Source organism: Protopterus annectens, chromosome 4.part0 (genome assembly GCF_019279795.1).
Source record: "Protopterus annectens isolate FY-2018-M chromosome 4.part0, PAN1.0, whole genome shotgun sequence".
In the NCBI taxonomy this organism is placed as follows: Eukaryota; Metazoa; Chordata; order Ceratodontiformes; family Protopteridae; genus Protopterus; species Protopterus annectens.
Window position 1 is genome coordinate 212,660,287 of NC_056733.1, and position 20,216 is coordinate 212,680,502.

General features: G+C 43.0%; 1 protein-coding gene across 3 annotated transcripts in view; it reads right to left on the minus strand.

Moving 5' to 3' along the window:
• Positions 1 to 20,216, minus strand: part of LRRC45 (leucine rich repeat containing 45) — a 1,637,099-nt gene that overhangs the window by 327,429 nt on the left and 1,289,454 nt on the right. For all 3 annotated transcript variants that reach the window (XM_044068217.1, XM_044068216.1, XM_044068218.1), the window contains one exon: positions 13,898 to 14,071. In XM_044068217.1, the coding sequence (XP_043924152.1) occupies positions 13,898 to 14,071 (174 nt within the window). The remainder of the gene's footprint in view (positions 1 to 13,897; positions 14,072 to 20,216) is intronic.

Sequence of the window (20,216 nt, forward strand, 5' to 3'; positions counted from 1 at the left end):
GTTTGTCAATCACCCTTTCCAGAATCGTCACGTAATGTAATAGGAATTTGAAACATCTATACTGCCCAAAGTTGTGAATGTCATTTTTTTTCTTGCCATCGGCACTCATATGCTTATTCTCCAGCCATCTGGAATATACTTTTCTCTCCATACTGTTATGAGTACTCCCAAAAGCCATTTCTCCCCTATCTCACCCAACATCCTTATCATATCTGCTGTGACCTCATCTGATCCCGCTGCTTTTTCTGATTTCATTTCCTTAGTGCAGTTCTTTTTTGGTGGGTTCCTCCTTGCCTTTCATTGTAGGCTGTGTCTGGGGCAATACAGGTTTTGTGGGGTTTTCTTCATTCAGAAGCTTCTGGAAGTACTCCTTCCATCTGCCTTTGATGTCCTGTGGACTTGTGAGCAGGTTGCTGCTGGCATCCCTTATGAAGGGTGTTTGACTATCTTCTTTATCTTTCTGTCTTTGCCTTGCAACCTGATATAGTTTCTTTGTGCCTTCTACTGAGTCAATTTACAGAAATTTGTAGAGTGCCTCTGATGCCTTGTTCTTTGCTACTGCAACTCCTCTCTTATAGGTTCATTGGAGAGTACTTACGAGCCCTTATAAGCCTACCCAATATAACATGATTTTACCCAATATATGGCCCTTAGGGGTAAGAGGAAGGCATGGGTTTGTGCTTAGGCCTTTGGTATCTTACAGACTGCTCCTGTCAGTAAGGGACATAGGCTCTAACCCCAGGTGAGAATTTGAGATTCCCCATCCATTGATCCAAACTGCATTTCAAGAGGAACATTCATTAGTCGCTTTGTTAGACAACCAGTATTCCTAACTAGCCTGGTCCATATTTTCTATCTCCCAGTTTTTCCTGCAATCCTTCCTTCTTTCTTTTGATGACTTCCTAGACTTCTGCAGTCCACCACCAGCTTTCCTTATGTGTTCTGTAATCCTCACACATGCTGTTTTGAGGTGCTGCCATTCTCCTTCAACTCTATTTCCTCCTCTTCTTTTTCAGCCCTGTGTAATACCTTCAACTGTTGTGTTTTCTTTTCAGTCTACTTCTAGGTCTTCAGCCTAGTCACTGTTGACCTTATATGCTTCTCTGACCTCTATTTGCAGCTGATTGTGGCAACCAGAGGTTTAAGCTGTGGCCTGACTCTTTCATTGGGGATGACTTTGAAATTGCTGATTGTACGCCCTAATGCCCTTTTGATACTAGGAGGAAGACTACCCATGTTGCATGTTGGCCACTCCTTTATGTAATCTTGTGGCTGTGTCACTTGCTGAACCATGTGTTGGTCACCATCAAGCCATTTGCCAGATAGAAGTCTAGAATGTTATCTCCTTTAGCCCTGTTGCCACACCCATGTGGACACAAGCAATCCTCAAATTTTGTTTTGTCTGTCGTGATATGTGCATTCAGGTCTCCCATTATCAACACCAATTGATGTCACCATGCTTTATATACTAAGTCCTGCAACTACTGTCTGAATGCACTCTTTTCCTAATTATCACAAACCTGCTGTGGGGCATAGGCTGAGATTATGAATATTGCCTTATTCTTTCACTGGAGTCTGTTTGCAATGAGTCCGTCAATAATTCTGATGACATCCCTCACTGTCATCTGAAGCTTCTCCCTCACCACAATGCCCACACCATTTCTAGTCTGTCCTCCTCTTCAGTATTAGACTCTAGATCCTATGCCAAATATCTTTGCTGTACTGCCCTTCCACCTTGTTCGCTGGATACATAGGAAGGCCAGCTTTCTCCTTACTGTCATGTCATTCACATCCAAGCTGAATCCTGCCGGTGAACCTACAATGAGTATAGCAATTCTTAGTTCATGTTTGGCAGGTTGTTTGGTTTCATATACAATTTTAGCTCAGAGATATCCCAGGTAACTTGAGCTGGGCAAATGGACATCATTTGGCCAGTAGCTTATTGACCCTGGGCATCTGGGCTTTATGGCAGACACACACTGGCCAACAGGGGCACATACACCCTCCTCCCACCTTTAGAATGGGTTCCTAGCATAGGTTGGAGTAGGCCGGGTCTTCAACCCACTTATCATAGCCAAGTACACATCCCCATTTGTCAACATTAGTTAACACATCGAAATCACTTAGATCCATATTTTACACTACTGAGTGGCTAGCCATGCCACAGCATGCAGTCTGTGATCTGTGTTCTCCTATCCTGAGGATACTGCACACTACAGCAGATGCCCAAAGTGGTTGTTCTATACAACTTTTCCTTCTACAGGGTACCATCAAATGTTTGTGCTGTTACCCACAACTCCATTCTTGAGTGAGTTTAAGATGGAAACAATCAGTAAGTTTTTGGGAGGTAGTCCAAAAAGACATAGGGAGAACATGCAAACTCTATACAGGAATTGGTCGGAGGGCAGTATTGAACCTTGTACCTGATGCATGAGAGGTCAAAGACCTTAACTATTATGCTAACTGGTCTCATCAATGTGGTATTGTCTGTAAATGCATGAAGAGGTTGAGAGAGTTGAGAGCATTTATAAGAGCTAGCATCTCTTTTATGTTTATGTGTTTTAGTCCGATTTTCTTGTCCCAAAGATCATGCACATTTATACCCATTGATGCCAGTCCCCAAGCAAAGTCAGAGGTGTCTATTGTGACTGACTGCTTTGCAGCAAAAGGGGAGAATAGGAGATTTGGATTCTGAGAAATATGATGTCTCCAACAACTGATTTTCTTTGGTACAAATCCCAGAACTGGAATTTGAAATGGTGGTGGGTATTGATGCCGGCACCAAAGAGATTTTAGATGCCATTGTATCTTTTTCATGTGGAGCCCTGCAAGAGGTATAAAGAGAATCATAGATTCATGAGACTCAGAATCCTGAGGTATTCTCTCGCAGAATGAAGAAAAGTGCTTTGTACTGAGATTTCTAGCAAGCACCCCAAAAACACAATCTTGTGAGACAGTCAAAAAGAAAAAAAAATTGTGACTGTTTTCTTAGAATCCCAGTCTGTGTAAGAGATCTCTGACATTGGACAGATTTCTGACACTTTGAAAGAGACTCTGAAAAAATAAACAAACTGCCTAAAAATGGGAAAATGTGGATACCCTGAAGCCTACAGTGGGCTAACACAGGAGCTAGACAGTTCATGAACTCCCTTGGAGCAGGAAATAGCCCGAAGGGTAAGGCAGAGAATGAATAATGTGATCTGAACCCACAAAAACTTAAGAAATGCCTGAAATCTAGATGAACTGGAATGTGATGACATGCATCTTTTAAATCTATTTGAAAACTCAAATGAGGAAGAATGGGTTGTGAAGTGAAAACATTTTAAACTTGGGCACTACCACAAACTGATTCAAGATAGAAAAAGTACAGTTGTGTACACTTACCATAAATGTAGATGTTCGAGTGTATTCACTGTTGTAGTCATCACATTTGGGTTATATGCCTGCAGGTAGCCCACAGCCGGCCTGAATACCAGAGTCTTCGGATTTCTGCGTCGGATGATGTCGCTTCTTCCATGACGTCAGGTCGTCAGGGGTATAAAACATGCAGCCAATGCCATTACATCAGTTTTTCTGGGCCCCAGATGTCAGGTGCCACCACAATAGGAAGCAATTATATGGTATGAAACACCCCCAGCAAAAAGCAAATACACATGATATAATATATTCCAAATAGGAAGGAAAGGTAGAGCCAAGAGAAGTCAAGGGGCTGGAGGGAGGGTAACCAGGACTGCAACAATGAATACACTCGAACATCTACATTTATGGTAAGTGTACACAACTGTACTATGTTCTTCATGTTTCACTGTTTCAGTCATCACATTTGGGTTGATTCCCAAAGCTAAGGAAGGGTGGAGGCAGTTAAACAGCATTGGGGCTAGCAATCCGGCCCTGTAAGACTGCTGTGGCAAATCCAGCTCTGGATTTAGAAAAGATAGGCAGGTGGTAATGCTTGGTGAAAGTATGTACAGAGCTCCAGGTAGCAGCTTCCAGGATGTCCCTGGTAGGGACTCCTCTGAGAAATGCTGTAGGGGTAGGGGCAGCCCTGGTGGAATGTGATCTTATTCCCTGTGGGGCAGGATTTCCATGGTGCTTGTAGCAGAAATGGATGCAATTGGCTATCCATTTGGAAATGGTTTGCTTTGAAGTGGCCTTCCCCTCTGCCACTGCAGAAAAACTAACTAGCAGCTGGTCAGATTTTCTGAGAGACATAGTTCTGTCCAAACAGAATCTAAGCTGTCTGTGCACGTCCAGAGAATGCAGTATCATTTCCCCTTTATTTTGAGGATTCGGGAAAAAAGTAGGCAAATGAATGGACCGATTTAGAGACACACTAGACACCACCTTGGGCATAACCCTGTCCGCATGGAAGGTAATAAAGGGTTCCACTGCCATGAGGGCCTGCAGTTCAGACACTCTTCTTGCTGAAGTGATGGCTAGAAGTAAGGCTGTTTTCCAAGAAAGGAATTTCAACTCTGCTGTAGCAGCTGGTTCAAAGGGGGGGGGGGGGAGAGTGAGTTTTTCTAATACAAAGTTAAGGTCCCAGGCTGCAGTCGGAACTCTCCTGGGGGGCCTTAAATTTTTGGCCCCTCTAAGGAATTGTTTTAGCAGGGGATGAGACAAGAGGGGTGGCTCAATATTATAATGTGCTGAAATGGCAGAGGCATGAATCTTAGTAGAAGAGAAAGATAGGCCCTTGTGGAGCATTTCTGTTAAATAATCTAGAATATGGGGTAAGCTGGGCACTGTTGTGCCCTTCCCCTGAGCCTGGTTCCAGGAACAGTATCTTTTCCACTTTTATGAATAGGATTTTCTAGTGCTAGGCCTCATTGCCTCAAGAGTGACATCCAGCACCTGCTTACTGAGGGCTGCTAGGGGTGAGCTCAGGGAATTAACCAGGCTGCAAGGTTCAGGGTTTGAAGCTGAGGGTGCAGAATATGGCCGGCTTGCTGGGACAGCAGGGAAGGGGTTTGAAGCAGGTGCCATGGTTGCAGCACTGTCAGACTGCGTAAAAGGGGATACCAGTGCTGGTGTGGCCAGTCTGGGGCAATCAGTATTGTCCTTGGCTTGTCCTGTTTGATCTTTAGTAGAACCTTCAGGAGGAGAGGCAGAGGGGGGAAAGGCATAAATTGAGAGGCTTTCCCAGGTAAAGGACAGGGCATCCACTTTCCAAGCTAGACTGTGGGGAGTTCTGGTGCAGAATTTGTTCAATTGGTTCTGAGGAGGCAAACAGGTCTACCTCTGGTATCCCCCATTTGTTTCTCAAGAGCTTGAATATTTTGGGTTCCAGTTTCCATTTGCGTGGGTCTATGAGATTTCAGCTTAAGTAGTCTGCCAGTGAATTTAGTTTGCCTGGCAGGAATTGAGCTTGCAGGTTCACTCGGTAGTTCACGGCTGTATTCCACAGAGCCATGGCTATTCTGCAGAGTGAGTAGGAATGGGTTCCCCCTTGCTTGTTTATGTACCACATAACTGTGGTGTTGTCTGTCTTTACCAATAGTTGCCCTGGAAGAATAAGGTCTTTGAAGGCTGTCAGAGCGTTCTGTACAACTAACATTTCTTTTTGCTTGACATGCAGGTGCATCTGTTTTGGGTTCCATTTGCCCTACCATGTGAGCCCCCCCCCCCCCCCATGCATAGTCTGATGCATCTGTTGTTAGGGTTTGGGTGGCAGGGGGTAGGGTGAAAGGGAGTCCCTTGTTGTGGTAGCAGGCCTCTGCCCACCAAAGAAACTCTGCCCTTAGACAAGGCATGATAGGAATCATTGTTTCCAGGTCCTGAGAATGTTGACACCATAGACTTTTTAGATACCATTGAAGTTTCCTCATATGCAGTCTTGCATATGGAATTAACAGAATACAAGAGGCCATGAACCCCAGGATTTTCCTTGCAGATAGCTGGGTTTTTGTAGCCAGTAGGTTGAAGTAGGTTGTCAAACAGACTTTGTTTCTCCGGAGTGAGGAATGCCATCTGGGAAGCTGTGTTCAAGCTTGCTCTCAGGAATACAATCTGTTGGCAGGGTACTAGGTTTGATTTATTTTCGTTGATGGTATACCCCAGTGAAGTTAGACATCTATTTACAAATGCCAGGTGTTGTAATAGCAAGTCCTGACTTTCTGCCTGAATCAGGCAATCGTCCAAATATGGCTAAATCTGAATATTTCGCTGCCTGCAAAATGCAATGGCTGGAGCTAGGCACTTTGTGAATACCCTGGGTGCAGTATACAAGCCAAAGGGAAGTGGAGAGAACTGATAGTGCATGGAGCCCGCCCTGAAACATAGGTATTGTCTGCAGGATTCCCTTACTGGGATGTGCAGGTAAGCTTCTTTCAAGTCTAGGGTTGCCAGCCAGGCTTCCTTGGCTAGCATAGGAAGAAGCTGTTGAAGAGTTAGCATTTTGAATTTTGGAACCACCAAAAAGGTGTTGAGAATAGACAGGCCCAGGATAGGACACCAGGAGTTTTTTTTCTGGGAACCAGGAACAGTCTTGAATAAAAACCTTGCCCCTTTGTTCTGCTGGGACAGGTTGAATAGCCCTGACACTGAGGAGAGAGAGCACTTGTTTTTGGGGCTCCACCCACTGAGTTGGGGGAGGTCTGGCCATCCCCTTGGGGTTGGTAGTGAGTGGAAGTGGAGTCTGTATCCTACGGAAAGTATGTTTAAAACCCAATTGTCCTGGGTAGTGAGTTCCCAGTTTTTTTGCATGCAGGGCGAGCTTTCCTCCTAAGGGAGCAAGTAGTTTAGCAGGGCTTGGAAGAGTTAAGTATAAGTCATTGTGCCATTTTTCCATTGGGGGGTGGCTTACTACTCCTTGCTTTGGAAGTGGAAGCCCTACACTGCTTAGATTTGTGCATAGCCTGAGACTGAAGTCTTGGTAGTCTGCTGCTCCTGGATTTGGACTGAGAAGGCCTGGAAGGGACTGGAAAGGACCAGTTCTTTGAAGACCAATGCCTACTGAATCTAGGAGGCTGTACTTGTAAGAAATCTTTAACAGTTTGCATAGATTTAGCTTTTTCCTCCATCCTTTTGAGGACTTATTCTGCTTTGTTGCCAAAAAGGCGGTCCTGGTTTAAGGGTGCATCCAGTAATTTAGCCTTGACATGATCTGGCAAATTTTGTTCCTTAAGCGAAGTACAGACCCAGTGACAGCAGCCCTGCAAGATGCTTCTAAAGCATCAAAACCACATTGCAAAGTATGTTTACCAACTTGCTCAGCAGAATGCCTTAACTCTTGCAAATCTTTGTGTTCAGCACAGTCAGGAATCAACATCATTTTCTGTTTAAGTAATCCCATAATATGCTGCTGATACTTTAACATATGAAACTGGCAATTTAAAGCCCTAATGGCCAAAGAAACAGAAGTGTATACCTTCTTACCCCATCTGTCTAAAGCTCTAGAGTCCCTATCAGAAGGGGGAATTTTTGGCAGTAGTAGCCTTAATGCCTTTTGGTCCTTGGGAAATGGTCTCTGGATCCGCAGTAGGATTCTTAAAGAGGAAATTGTGAGAGTCAGGTACTCTGTAGTACCTGTCCGGTTTCCTGGGAGCTGGAGGCAAAGTGTCTGGGGTAAGGCTGGATTCCAAGAAAACATCATGTACAATCTCCAGAACAGGAGGAATAGCTAGAGTCCTGTTTTGAGGCAAGAGTAAAAATTCCCTAAGTCTCTTTTTGGACTCAGAATAGTCCTGGCTTTCCCAGCCAAAATGCTCCCTAAGGGTATGCAAGGTTTCACCAAAAGAAAAATCTTCTGGAAGGGAAGCAGAGGGAATGGAACCCTATGCATCAGAATCCTCATAAGTAGATAAGGGTAAATCCAGGTAGTCAGAAGGAGCAGAGATATCAGATTCCTGATCAGAAGAATCAGAAAGAAAATCAGTTCTAGGTCTCTTAGAGAGGGAAGACTGGCTTCCCCTAATTAAGGTAATAAGGTCTTCAGCCATTCTAATCATTTGTTTTTGAGGCATATGGGCCTGAGTATGTGGCTTGGTCGTCGTTTTTCTAGGCGTAGTGCGAGCTTTAGTTCTGAGGAATTTGGTATTTCTAGCTTGAAACGAAGTCGTTGGTTTAATATGAAAGTCGGTAGGTCTGAATACACCCTCAGAAGACGGTGACTGCACAGTGGCTCCAGACCCATCCAAGGTAGAGACATACGCAGGTTCCATAGTCGAAGAAGCATCTCGCGGCATACCGGACTCTGAATGTGTCTCAGTAGAGGCTTGCGAATCTGTAGTAGCGGGTATCAGGGGCTGGGAAAGCACCTCACTGGGTACTGGTGGACTGGCGATTAGCTTAACGGAAGCATCGTCCGGAGTTTTGGACCTATGCAGTCTGTCTCTGTCTTTACCCTTACATTTTTTTTGGAAGATCGGTAGTCGGATGGCTTAACAAAGCCATTTTGGAGTACGGAAATCGAGAACGAAAGTATTTAGCTACAAAAATAGCCCAACGACGGATAGTTCGGGCATTGAACAAGCCACAAAATCGACAGCGAGGTATGTCTTGGTCTGGGCCTAAACAAGTGATGCATTAAGAATAAAAATCTCTATGAGGTATTTGCTTTCCACGGGCAAGAGAATTGTTAATTTTTTCTGACATTGGTTAGAACAAGAAAAAAGGATCCCCAACAGGATACTTATCTTTTTGAAGACTTCAGGTCTGAAACTCGAAAACAAAAATTTCAGGAGTCGGCTGACTGGCACTTGCGAACTTGCTTCGGGCACCACACGGCAAGAAAGACTGATGTAATGGCGTCGGCTGCATGTTTTATACCCCTAACGACCTGACGTCATGGAAGAAGCGACAGCATCTGACACAGAAATCCGAAGACTCTGGTATTCACGCCGGCTGAGGGCTACCTGCAGGCAGATAACCCAAATGTGATGACTGCAACAGTGAAACACGAAGAACATCTCCAAAACTGGTCTCCAGGAATTTTTTTCTTTTTCTTTGGCACTAAAAACATTCTTGAGTAAACTCTTTCCCCTCTAGAAGTGGAGGAACCACTTATATTACTCCCTGAGTCAGCATATGATGTGTAAGGCAGGAGGAAAGAGAATAGTTTGGTCTGGCAGATGAAGTCTGTCACAGTGCTGTCCCCAATTGATAATACTTTACCCTTCTGCCACAAGTTTGTCAGTGGCAGCTCTTTCTTCTGATAGGACTATGTCTTCTCTACTGTGTGTCTTGGCTTCTTTCCCATGGCCAAATTTATAGCACAGAGGCACTCCACTGCAGGATTTGCTAATTGAATGGGCAAACTGCAGGACTAATTGCTTATCTGTACTTCCTTAAAATTAATGCAGTCCGCTCCTTCCAGACTTGTGCTGTGGTGCTTGCATTAAGTACTGTTCTGCAGTCCATGTACTTAGGTAGGGGTTCTGTTCTCACTCCAGTCAAGTGTGTGTGTGTGTGTGTGTGTGTGTGTGTGTGTGTGTGTGTGTGTGTGTGTGTGTGTGTGTGTGTCTAGACAGCAGAGCAGACGTGTATCCTACAGTTACTTCTCCAATTAGATGGAAAAATGGAATCTCCTGTAACGCAGGAGTTGCCTCCCACTTGCTATATGTAATCTAGATGGATCACTACTGTGACCCATTTACATAAAACAATCTGCTTCTAAACACAGAACTAGAGATTCAGCTATTCTGGAAGGGATACATGAATGCCAGGTTGAGGGGGGGCAAGGTCCCTCATATTGTCATTGTAATCAATTTGACTGTCATTTGTTATGAGTTGTTCCTGTTTTTTTATTTGGAGCCTCCCTGCCATTGCTTTTTGAAAGTCTGCTACCAGCATTATGCTGGGACTGTTTATTTTGTTCCCTGCCCCTCCCCCCAAAAAAAAAATAGATGAGGGAGCACAGAATCCCTTAGAGAATTTAGAGTAGTAGTCTTGAAAAATCTGAGATTCCTTCACACTTTTTGACAGTGTCTGCAGCAGAGGATCAAAAACTAAATCTCTATCCAAGCGAAAATTCATTTTCTGGAAAGTTCTGAGAACCAAGCCAGGAAGACCTCCTTAACTCATTACAGCCGAGTGACACCTTTAGGTGTATCTGCAGTTAAATCCTACTGATATCTCTAGTCATCAAATACTGCTTGTTCCTATTTGCATCAATAATTCCAAAACCATGCTATGTACAAGGTTTTAAAAGATTTCCTGTTAAAGCTTACACAGTGATAAACTCAACTGCATTAATATTTGAACCCTGTCTAGGGTAAATAGATATTAACTGTTGTTTTTATGATATTAATGTATATAAATATAATTTTCACATTTTTCTAAATATCTCAACAACCGAGTAACACAGACAGAACTCATTAGCTTCATATGGAAGTTCTCAGCTAGATGAATAAAATGCTGCTGACAGTGTAACTTGATTGGTTGCTGATATACTGTAAGTTGTTTACAAAATATTACAAATATAATAGTTACTGTGTTTACTGTGACTTATAAAATTTGGTTTAAGATCTAAAACCTACAGAACACTACCCTATAAAAATAGTCTGTGCTGAAAAATTTGCCATTTATATTTCTTTAGTAACCTATATGGTTTCAGAGATATGAACATTTGTTTGAAATGTGAGAACATAATTTGATTCTGTCAAAAGGCTTAGGCTCTGCCCAATGGAAGTTAAGAGTGCAAACTTCCTGACCACCACTGGAGTGAATGAGTTAAAGCAGTACCAGTAGCAGCAGCCCTGGAAGTAGTACCTAAAGTCATAAACACATTTTAAACGAGTAGTGATTTGAGAAATAGCAGATTTTTCCTCACAAGAGGAAACTGATGCCAAAACATTCCGTACACATTTACAACTAGTCACAATAAACTTCAACATATTAGACTGGCTGTTCAGAACTCAAAAATCAAATTTGCAGAAGCTTACACTTTCCCCCCAGACTTATCAAAGGTTCTTCCATCCTTATCAGGAGGAGAAATCTCAGCATTCTCCCAATGAATCAGATACCTGGACAAAAAAGGCTGCATCTCTCCCTTCACTTTCCCCTGAAGATTCCAGTTCTTGAACCTCTTCAGGGAAAGAGGAATCCCCTTTTCTTTTCTTTTCTCAGAAACTACCTTACAAGAAGAGTTTAAAAAAACCTGCACAGGACACTGTACTAAGCCTAGTAAATTATTTCAGACCAGAGTAATTGACACAGGAGAAGATAAAAATGTTTTCTCTTTATTTTTGACAGAAAATTGTGGAAAAACAGAACCAGTATTAACCAGCAATGGCTTCCTCAAGGATGGGCAGAACTAAGAGTACTTTCCCTAACCCTTCTCCCACAAACAACAAGAGTGACTCTCCCTTGTCTACTGATGGGACCCTAGGAGCCACAGAGGATGTGGCTAACCCCTTTGTCCATGCTGACTGTATGAACTACACCAAAGGGATCCTATGAGTGGTCTGAGGAACCAACTTTGGCCATGTCATAGTCACCCATCTGTGGCTGAGGCAAATTACCAGCCTACTGTAATGACAAAAGCTGGTTAAGAATCTTTTTATTTTCCTGACTGGAAGTAGGTCTGGCATAGGGACCGGTAATTTGTTTCATGATTAAGCTGAAAATGGTATCCTGGGGAAGTTTAGCAGCAGCAGTTGGCAAAACGGAAGTATCAAAAAAGTAACTTTTTCCTAGGAAATACAGTAAAAAGCACTTTAAACACTTTCCTCATGCAAAAGGCAAAATGAACACAGCATCTCCACAAAAAAGTAAGCTCCCATTTAAAAGTACAAAAAAAGTCACCAGACAGTCAAGTAAACTACTTTTTCCTAGCTTAAAAGTACATGTTTTGAACAATAAGTTGCTTTTAACAAGTAAAAAAAGTAATGTGGAGGGTTTCCCCACCTCTCTGAAGGGAACCTATCATCCCAGTAATGGAACAGCATTAGCCAATTAGGAATCCTCAAAATCCCACACAGCAGTGCTCTCTTCTCAGCAACAGGAATGTTCTGAAGGACTTAGTACCTAAAAATGACCTTTAGTAAGCTCACCTCAATCTGTCAATTCAAAAGCCCACACATGTGTGCCCTCTCAGCAGCAGGTAAGCTCTAAAGAAATTTGCACTCAAACCTGACTTTTAGTCAGCTCAGCTTGAGATGACTAATGGTTTGGGCACATGGAAACTGACCAGCTGCTATATCCTATGCATGATATAACCCATACAGCTAACACTTCTGCAAAAGTGATCAATATGAACATCTGGAAATGTCTAGTTAGTAACACTGTAAGGGGAATGGGGGACATGGACTATAAAGGGGTCTATATTGCAAGCTCGAAAGCCCTAATAACCAAATACAAAAACACTGACACATATTCCTCGAACCGCGAATACACCGAATGCTCTAAACCGCAAAATGCAAAAGATCAAACCGTCATACTTGTCCCACCCCACCGCCCGCTACATACTACCTACCCAAACAAACTAAACAAAAACATACATACACTAACCAAAACCCTACTTCTAAGCCTAAACTAAAACCTACTTCTAACCCTACACTACATCTTGCATATACCACCAACTATGCACTTACCTTAACCTGCACCCTAACCCTAAGGTCCATAACTATCACACACTTACCTTAACAAGCTATACCCAAACAAAATAAATAATCCACACACATACACGTAAAAAACCCTACATCTAACCCTACACTAAATCTCAAATATATTACCATCTATGCACTTACCTTAACCCGCACCCTAACCCTAAGGTCCGTAACTATCGCACACTTACCTTACGGAGCTATACCACGGAAGGGACAACCATGACGATTCGATGTTTCGGCTTTCGCGCTTCAGGATGATCGATGTTTACGCGGTTCGATGGAGACGTGTCGGCATTTACGCATTTGGGTAAGTGCGTCTTCGAGGATGTAATAGGGAACCGTATAAAGGAAGGTTTAGAGCACTGAAGATGTCTGGTTAATAACAAGGTAGGGGGAATGAAAAACACAGAGTATAAGAAAAGTCTCAGATACTTGGGAATGTCTGGTTAGTAACATGGAATAGAGGTCTGAGGACATGGATTAGGAGGAAAGGCTTGGTGCACTAATTGTATGATTCATGAGAAATGCAGGGATTACAAGGATGGTAAAAGAATTTGCAGATGGAATGTGAAGAAAGGTTCAGAGCACTGTGATAGTCTAGCTGCTAACAAAGTACAGGAAATTGGGGACATGGAGTATTATAAAATGTTCATAGCACCAGGAATGTGCATAGTGAGTGAACACACATCTCATATCATCACATCTCAGTGAGAGACTGCACTGATTTAACAGTAAGTAAGTAGGTGGGTCTAGCGACAGGCTGAGATTCTACATGAATATTAAGAAATACTATTTCATGCTGAAAGATATGGGGCCCTGAAATGCACTACCACCATGAAGTGATAGCGTGCAGCTCCACAAAAGTTGTTTAAATGTGTTGGGAACAGACAGAGAAAAAAAGGCAGGAACAGAAAGGCAAAGGACAGATGCAACCCTTTTGGTGGGCTTCAAGTAATAATGTTTCTTCAGTAGCACGTTCAATTTTGCTACCAGTTCACAGATGTTACTCTGAGCTTATTTAGTGGGATGGATGCAGACAACAGCCTTAATATACACGTTTTAAATATTCAGTATCTAAATATTTCATTTATCCACTCCCAGACTCAAAAGTGCAGCTGTGCAGTTTAAAACATTTTAATTTACCTTATCTTTTGCCATCACAGTGATGGCACACATATTACAACGTTAGAATTCCAAGAGCAATTGCTGCAAGTTCATTGTAATTAAAATCTCTCACACACACACACACACACACACACATACACACACACACACACACACACACACACACACAGTGAAACTTTGTAGGCCCCCCTAAAATTACCTTTTTAGTTTCAGATTTCTCATACCTGGTAAAGTTCTTCAATCCTGTGTTTGAGCCCTTCTACTTCCAGAATTAGTTGGGTGTTCTTGGCCTGAAGGTCCAGGACACACTGCTTTTGCTGCAAACAATGAACCTGTGATTCATCACGTGACTGAATCAGCAGACGGATCTTCTCTTCCTGCTGATTCATTCGCTGTTCCTACAAATTAAATAATTCAATAATTTAGGCATTTAACTGTAAGCTAAATTAAAACAACTACATTTGTTAAGTCTGAATACCACCTGGGCAGAGAAATAAAGGGGCAAAGTAGAGAGCAGCCGTGTTGTACCTGAGATTCAATATACATGTGTCTGTGAGTGCACACACACCCACACCTTTTCCCTAGAGCCAGCAGTGCAAACATTGCTTCATCAACTGCCAGGGGGAGAAGTGTAGAGCATAACACTTGCGTGATGGTTTTCATCTCTCACTACACAGTCTAGAAGCATGGTTGCTGGGGTCAGCATGGAGAGGCACAAAAAAGGTAGATAAAATGCTTAACATTAACTGATACAAAGTTAATGCATCTAAAAGTGGCTTACATAACAGTATGCAAATAGAGTTGGTTGAATATTCTAAAAAACAAACCCATGCAGTACCATGGGGCTGATTGTTGGCCCTTAATTACACAACATCTTCTATTCAAAGATAAGGGTAGCCACCTATGGCAAACAGAATCTGAGGAACACTGAAAGGTGGGAAGCACTTTAGAAGGCGCACACTTGTACCATTATGGCATTCTGATAACAGTTTTATATTCAACATTGACTAATACAGCATCCTCTTTTGGGAAAAAATACTGGGAACACTGTAACACTTATGAATATACGAGGGACCTTCTAAATATTCTCAGCTTTGATTAAACTGTCTTTACAGTGGTTAGGAGAATGCTTCAGATGCCTCATTTAATACTAAATGGAATATTTGGGCAGTAGGAAAATAACTATGGTATTGTATATGACAGCTTTTTTTTTTTACTTAACTATGGAAACACCTTATACAGCTAACCAGAGGTTTAAGGTTTCTTATAAAGAAAAAAATGAGGCTATTATATTTATGCTAAACAGAAAAGTTAAATGTGCACTCACTGTAATTGCCATCTCTGGTCTTCAACAGACAGCTCACAAGGCCAACACATCTGGTAACTTGCTAATAAATCGATATACAAAAAATGAGAAAAAAGCCAGCTCTGTGTTACACAGGGATAAAGCCTTGATTATGACCCACATGGCCTGGGTTTGAGTAGCAGCTCAGGAATGAGAAGAGTAAGCTGGGGAGCAAGGGCAGGAATGGCTGCCATTGGCGTGCCCATCATAGGGAAGGTACAACACCCTGGCCTACTGCGAGCTTAATACTTGCTATGGGCTGGGTGTACATGCAGGAAGCATAAAAGCCAAGAATGACAAGCCATCAGGCAGCATGCTTGTTACAGCTGGGGATAGCGACGTGCAATACAGCACACTTGGGCCACAGTCCTAGTGATAGAACAGTCCCTTCTTTCAAGGCTGCTACAATGGTAAGCCAGCTCCTCTTCTAGAACAGTACTAAAGGGAGAAAAGTTGATGGTCAGCAGGCAACTGGGAGAAGAATATGTATGAAAAAAAAAAAAAAAAAAAGTTGCAAACAAACAATGGGAAAGTATGGGCTTGTTTGTGATGCACATTCTGCTGAGATTGTTAAACAAGATTCCAGCTGGATTTAACAATGGGAGGATATATGTATGTCTCCCAAATATGAAACAAAATCTAAAAGATTTAGGATTTTTGTTTGGAAATGTTTACATAGATATTTTCATACTCCAAGAAGACTCCAGAGAATTTTTCCTCAGGTAGATAGTAAATGTTGGAGGTGTAACAGGGAAGAAAGAGGTAATTGGAGAAAAAGAAGTAATGTTCCGTCTGTGTTGTCGATCTTCATTCATTCCTGACTGTTGGGTTTTGGTTCCATCCTCGGAACCGACTCGGCTATTGTATCAAGCTCGCGCCAGCCAGAAACTCTCAAGCTAAGGCTACCCATAGTGCCTTTCCTCCATTCCCTTCAGATCGAGTATGGCCACAGAAATAAAATAGTGGCAGCTTTGTCTGAGCGACTGCCCTATTACAAAACCAGGACTAGTTCGAGCCTCCAGGAGTCTTTGGAGGGGGTTGGGGGGGTGGGATGTCAAGAATGAATGAAGATTGATAACACAGATGGAACGTTATGGTAAGAACATAACTTCTTTATCTGATGTCAATCTTCATTCATTCTTGACTGTTGGGACAGAGTCCCTAGCTACTTTATGTCCCGGGAGGCCCTATGGAACGATATTCCTGAGCACCACAGAGCCAAATATGCTCTTCCTCTGGAGACCATATCTAATTTGTAATGACTGATAAAGGTTTGAGGGGTAGCCCAAGTGGCCGCTGGGCAAATGTTATCCATGGACACTCTAGAATGAAAGGCCACTGAAGTGGAAGCTGATCTGGTAGAATGAGCCTTGACTTTGGTTGATAGGTTTAGCTTATTTTGGTAGGTGCTGCAATCTCTCAAACATTCCGATAAGGTAACTTTGGAAACTGGTTTGCCCAGTCGTGTACCTGAAAAAGATAGAAACAATTGGTCTGATTTCCTAAACAATTTTGTTCTCTCCGGGTAAAAATGTAACTGTATGTCTATATCCAACAAATGTAAACAATATTCTCCCTTGTTTGAGAAGTTTGGGAAGAAAACTGGTAGGTCTATGGATTGATTAATAAGTGAATCAGACACAACTTTGGGTAGAAAGGAGGGATTAGTTCTAAGTGATACTCTCTCTGTGAAAAATGATATATGGATGTTTCACATACAAAGCCTGTAATTCTGATATTCTCTTGGCTTACATGATGGCTACCAGGAATAGGGTCTTCCAAGATAAGAATTTGATATCATAAGTGGCTGCTGGCTCAAAGAGTTGATGGATCAAACTTTGCAAGACTATCGTTAAATTCCAAGGTTCAATGGGTTCTTTGAAAGGTGGTTTCAAATGCATAACACCCTTTAGGAAGGTTTTGCAAAGGTAATGAGAGATTAAGGAAAAGTCATCAAAGCCGTTATGGAAATCTGAGATAGCAGCTCAATGATCTCTAATGGCAGAAGCTGAGGCTCCTGAAGCTGAGGCTCCTGAAGTTGATAGATATTCTAACACCTTATTAATCGAGGCTGAAAAAGGGTCAATTTCTTCTCCTCGAGACCAAAGCTCAAATCTGTTCCATTTACTGAGATAAAGTTTCCTGGTGAATGGTTTATGAAAAGCCAGAAGTATCTTTTGTACTAAGGAAGAAAGATTATTTGGCCTGTCAGTCACTGGAAGTGGAGGTACCAAGCCGTCAGTTTGAGATTCTGTAGTATGGGATGGACCAGTCCCTGCAGATGAGACAACAAGTCTGGAGATGGGTCTAGAGTCCACAGACAGTGAACTAGGTAAGGCCAGAGAAAGGGGAACCAGATTTGGCGGGACCAGTAAGAGGCTGTGAGGATCACTTTGCTTCTCAACCATTGGGCTTTCTTCAAAAACTGAGGAATCAGAGGGAAGGGAGGAAAGGCATAGAGTAGTCCCGGGGGCCAATTGTGTAGGAGAGCATCTCTCGGTTACTCCCTCCGAGGGGGGACAGGGCAAAGTAGCTGCTGCATTTGTGGTTTATGGGAGATGCAAACAGTTTTCAGCAAAGGTGACCCCATCTGTGAAACATCTTCATCGCTACTTTGGGATTGAGGGACCACTCATGAGGCAGGAGGATGCATCTGCTCAATTTGTCTGCAATCACGTCGGAGTTCCCTGGAATGTGCATTGCTGTCAGAAAGCAGATGAATGTGATCGGCCACTGCCACACTCTTAGGGCTTCCCGACATAAAGGGTAGGATCTGGTTCCTCCTTGTTTGTTGATGTTCTAAACCACTGACATGTTGTCTGATTGGATAGCAATTATCCCCGAAGAGAGGGCAGATTGAAATGGTTGCAACGCTAAGAGCACTGCCCTCAGTTCTAGAATGCTGATATGCAAATTGGCCTCTAAGGGAGACCACGTGCCTTGGACTGTCTTTTCCTGAAAATGCTCCCGCACTCCACCAGGGAGACATCTGTGGTCACTATGGCCTTGGGCTGAGAGGGGGAAAGGGGTGACTTATAATTCCTCTTCTGACTTCATCTACCAGTTTAGATCCTGCTTGCATTGATTAGTTATGTGGATTAGGTAGGACATCAGATGTGTTAACAGAGACCACTGTGATGCCAGGAGCCACTGAAGCAGCCTCATGTGGTACCTTGTTAGATGAACTAGAGTGATTGTCGCTGCCATGGACCCTAGGAGTTGTAAGACTAAGTAAGCTGGGAATTTGTCTTGAGAGAGTATCCCTTGAAGCTGTGACCTCAGTCTTTGCAGCCTGTAAAGAGGTAGAGCAGCCACACAGGATTTTGTGTTGAATGTCACTCTGATGAATTCTATATCTTTTGTGGGTGACAGCTTTGACTTTTCCCTATTTATTGAAATGCCTAGCTCTCTATTAGAAGTGGAGGTATCTTCTGGAGTGCTTGTCCATTTTTATGTGGCAATACGTGTCCTGAAGATCTATAGAGCTCATCCAATCATATTTTTCCAGAAACGGAAGGTTAGACTGTACCATGACCATCCGGAATTTTGTCTGTCGAACAAACCTGTTTAAGACACTGAGGTCTAGAATTGGCCTCCAAGTCTCCTGTCTTTTTTGGCACTAAAAAGAATTTTGAGTAAAATCCAGATCCTATTTGGTCTGGTGGGACTGTTTGGAAGCAGCTTTTGAATTTCTCATGCTGCTGTATCCCTCTCACTGGGTGGAACATTGGGGATTCGTCTTTGTGGTACACATTGAAGGGGATACGGTAACCTCTAGTAATTATCATCTGCACCTAGGACTGTGAGTGCCAGGCTAAGTGGTGCAGAGAGAATCTTCCTCCAACTGCTTCCAGAGGTAAGCAATTGGGCCGCTGCTCAGGAGCACTGGTAGAGTTGTCCAGAGAAAGAATCTCTGGAGCCCTGATTATGTGGGCCCCCTCTGCCATGCAGGGGTGCCTTCCTGATGAGTTCCCCCTCTGCCCTGGGAGGAAAACTCTCCACATGTGTCCCAAAAAGGTCCTTGGGCCTTCCTGAAACACATATTTCCACCCCTCTGATTCCTGGAATAAGGTCGCTGAAGAGTGGAAAAACGCACGCCCACAGCAGAAAGGGTCTTTCTGTCCTCCTCACACCTGGCTAATGTGTCTCTGGCTTTTGGGCCAAACAACAAGGTAGCATCAACAAGAGCATTGACAAAGGAAGACTTCAAAGGGTCCGCGAAGTCACATAAGCGCATCTATGCGTGACGCCTAATGGCAATACCTGTACCCGCTTGCTCTGGCCATCCCTTTGGCTGTGTGTACAATAAGCTGCATGGACGAATTCAATATAGATTCTAGGATGGCAAGCTGGGAGGCAACCTTATCGCATACTTCGTCACACACTGCTCCTGTCAAGGTCCCTGAGATGCATTGTTATGGTGAGTACATGTACATAACTTTTGCATCTGTTCTGGTCTTTTTCATCTGATACTCAACTGATGGGGCAGAGTCCCCATCTAGAGAAACCCCAAGGTGTTCTTCAAGGAAGGATATTCCTGAGTACAGCCGAAACAAATGCCGCCCTATTTCTAGACAAAATGTCCAATTTGTCATGGGCAATGTATGAGTATTAGACCAAGTGGCAGCTGAACAATGTCATCTCTTAAAGTCCTGAATCAGAAAACAAATGAATCAGCCTTAGATCTGGTGAAATGTGCATTAGGCGGTGTAGGTAGTGTTTCTTCCTATAAACAAAAGCAATGCAGTCAGTGAGCCACTTGGCCAAAGTTGCCTTTGAGACTAACATGCCCAAGCTGACCTTGCAAAAGGAAATAAACAGCTGATCTGATTTTTGTAGAGATAGAATTTAAGCTGTCTATGAACATCCAACAAGTCCTTTGTTGAAATTTGGAAAGAAAACAGGAAGGTTGATAGACTGATTTATAGTAGTTTCTGAAGCCAGCTTAGGTAAAAAGGAAGGAGGGGTACAAAGGGACACACTTCTTTGTGAAAGATCAAGTATAGCGGCTGGGAAGAGAGAGCCTGGAGTTCTAATACCCATCTGGTTGATGTGATTGCAATCAGGAAAATAGTTTTCCAAGACAAAAACTTTAAGTTCACCTTGGCAGCTAAGTTCAAGGTGAAGTGAGAGCTTGAAGTATTATTGTTAAATCCCATTGAGGGTAGGACCCTTAATAAGGGGTCACAGTAAGAAGT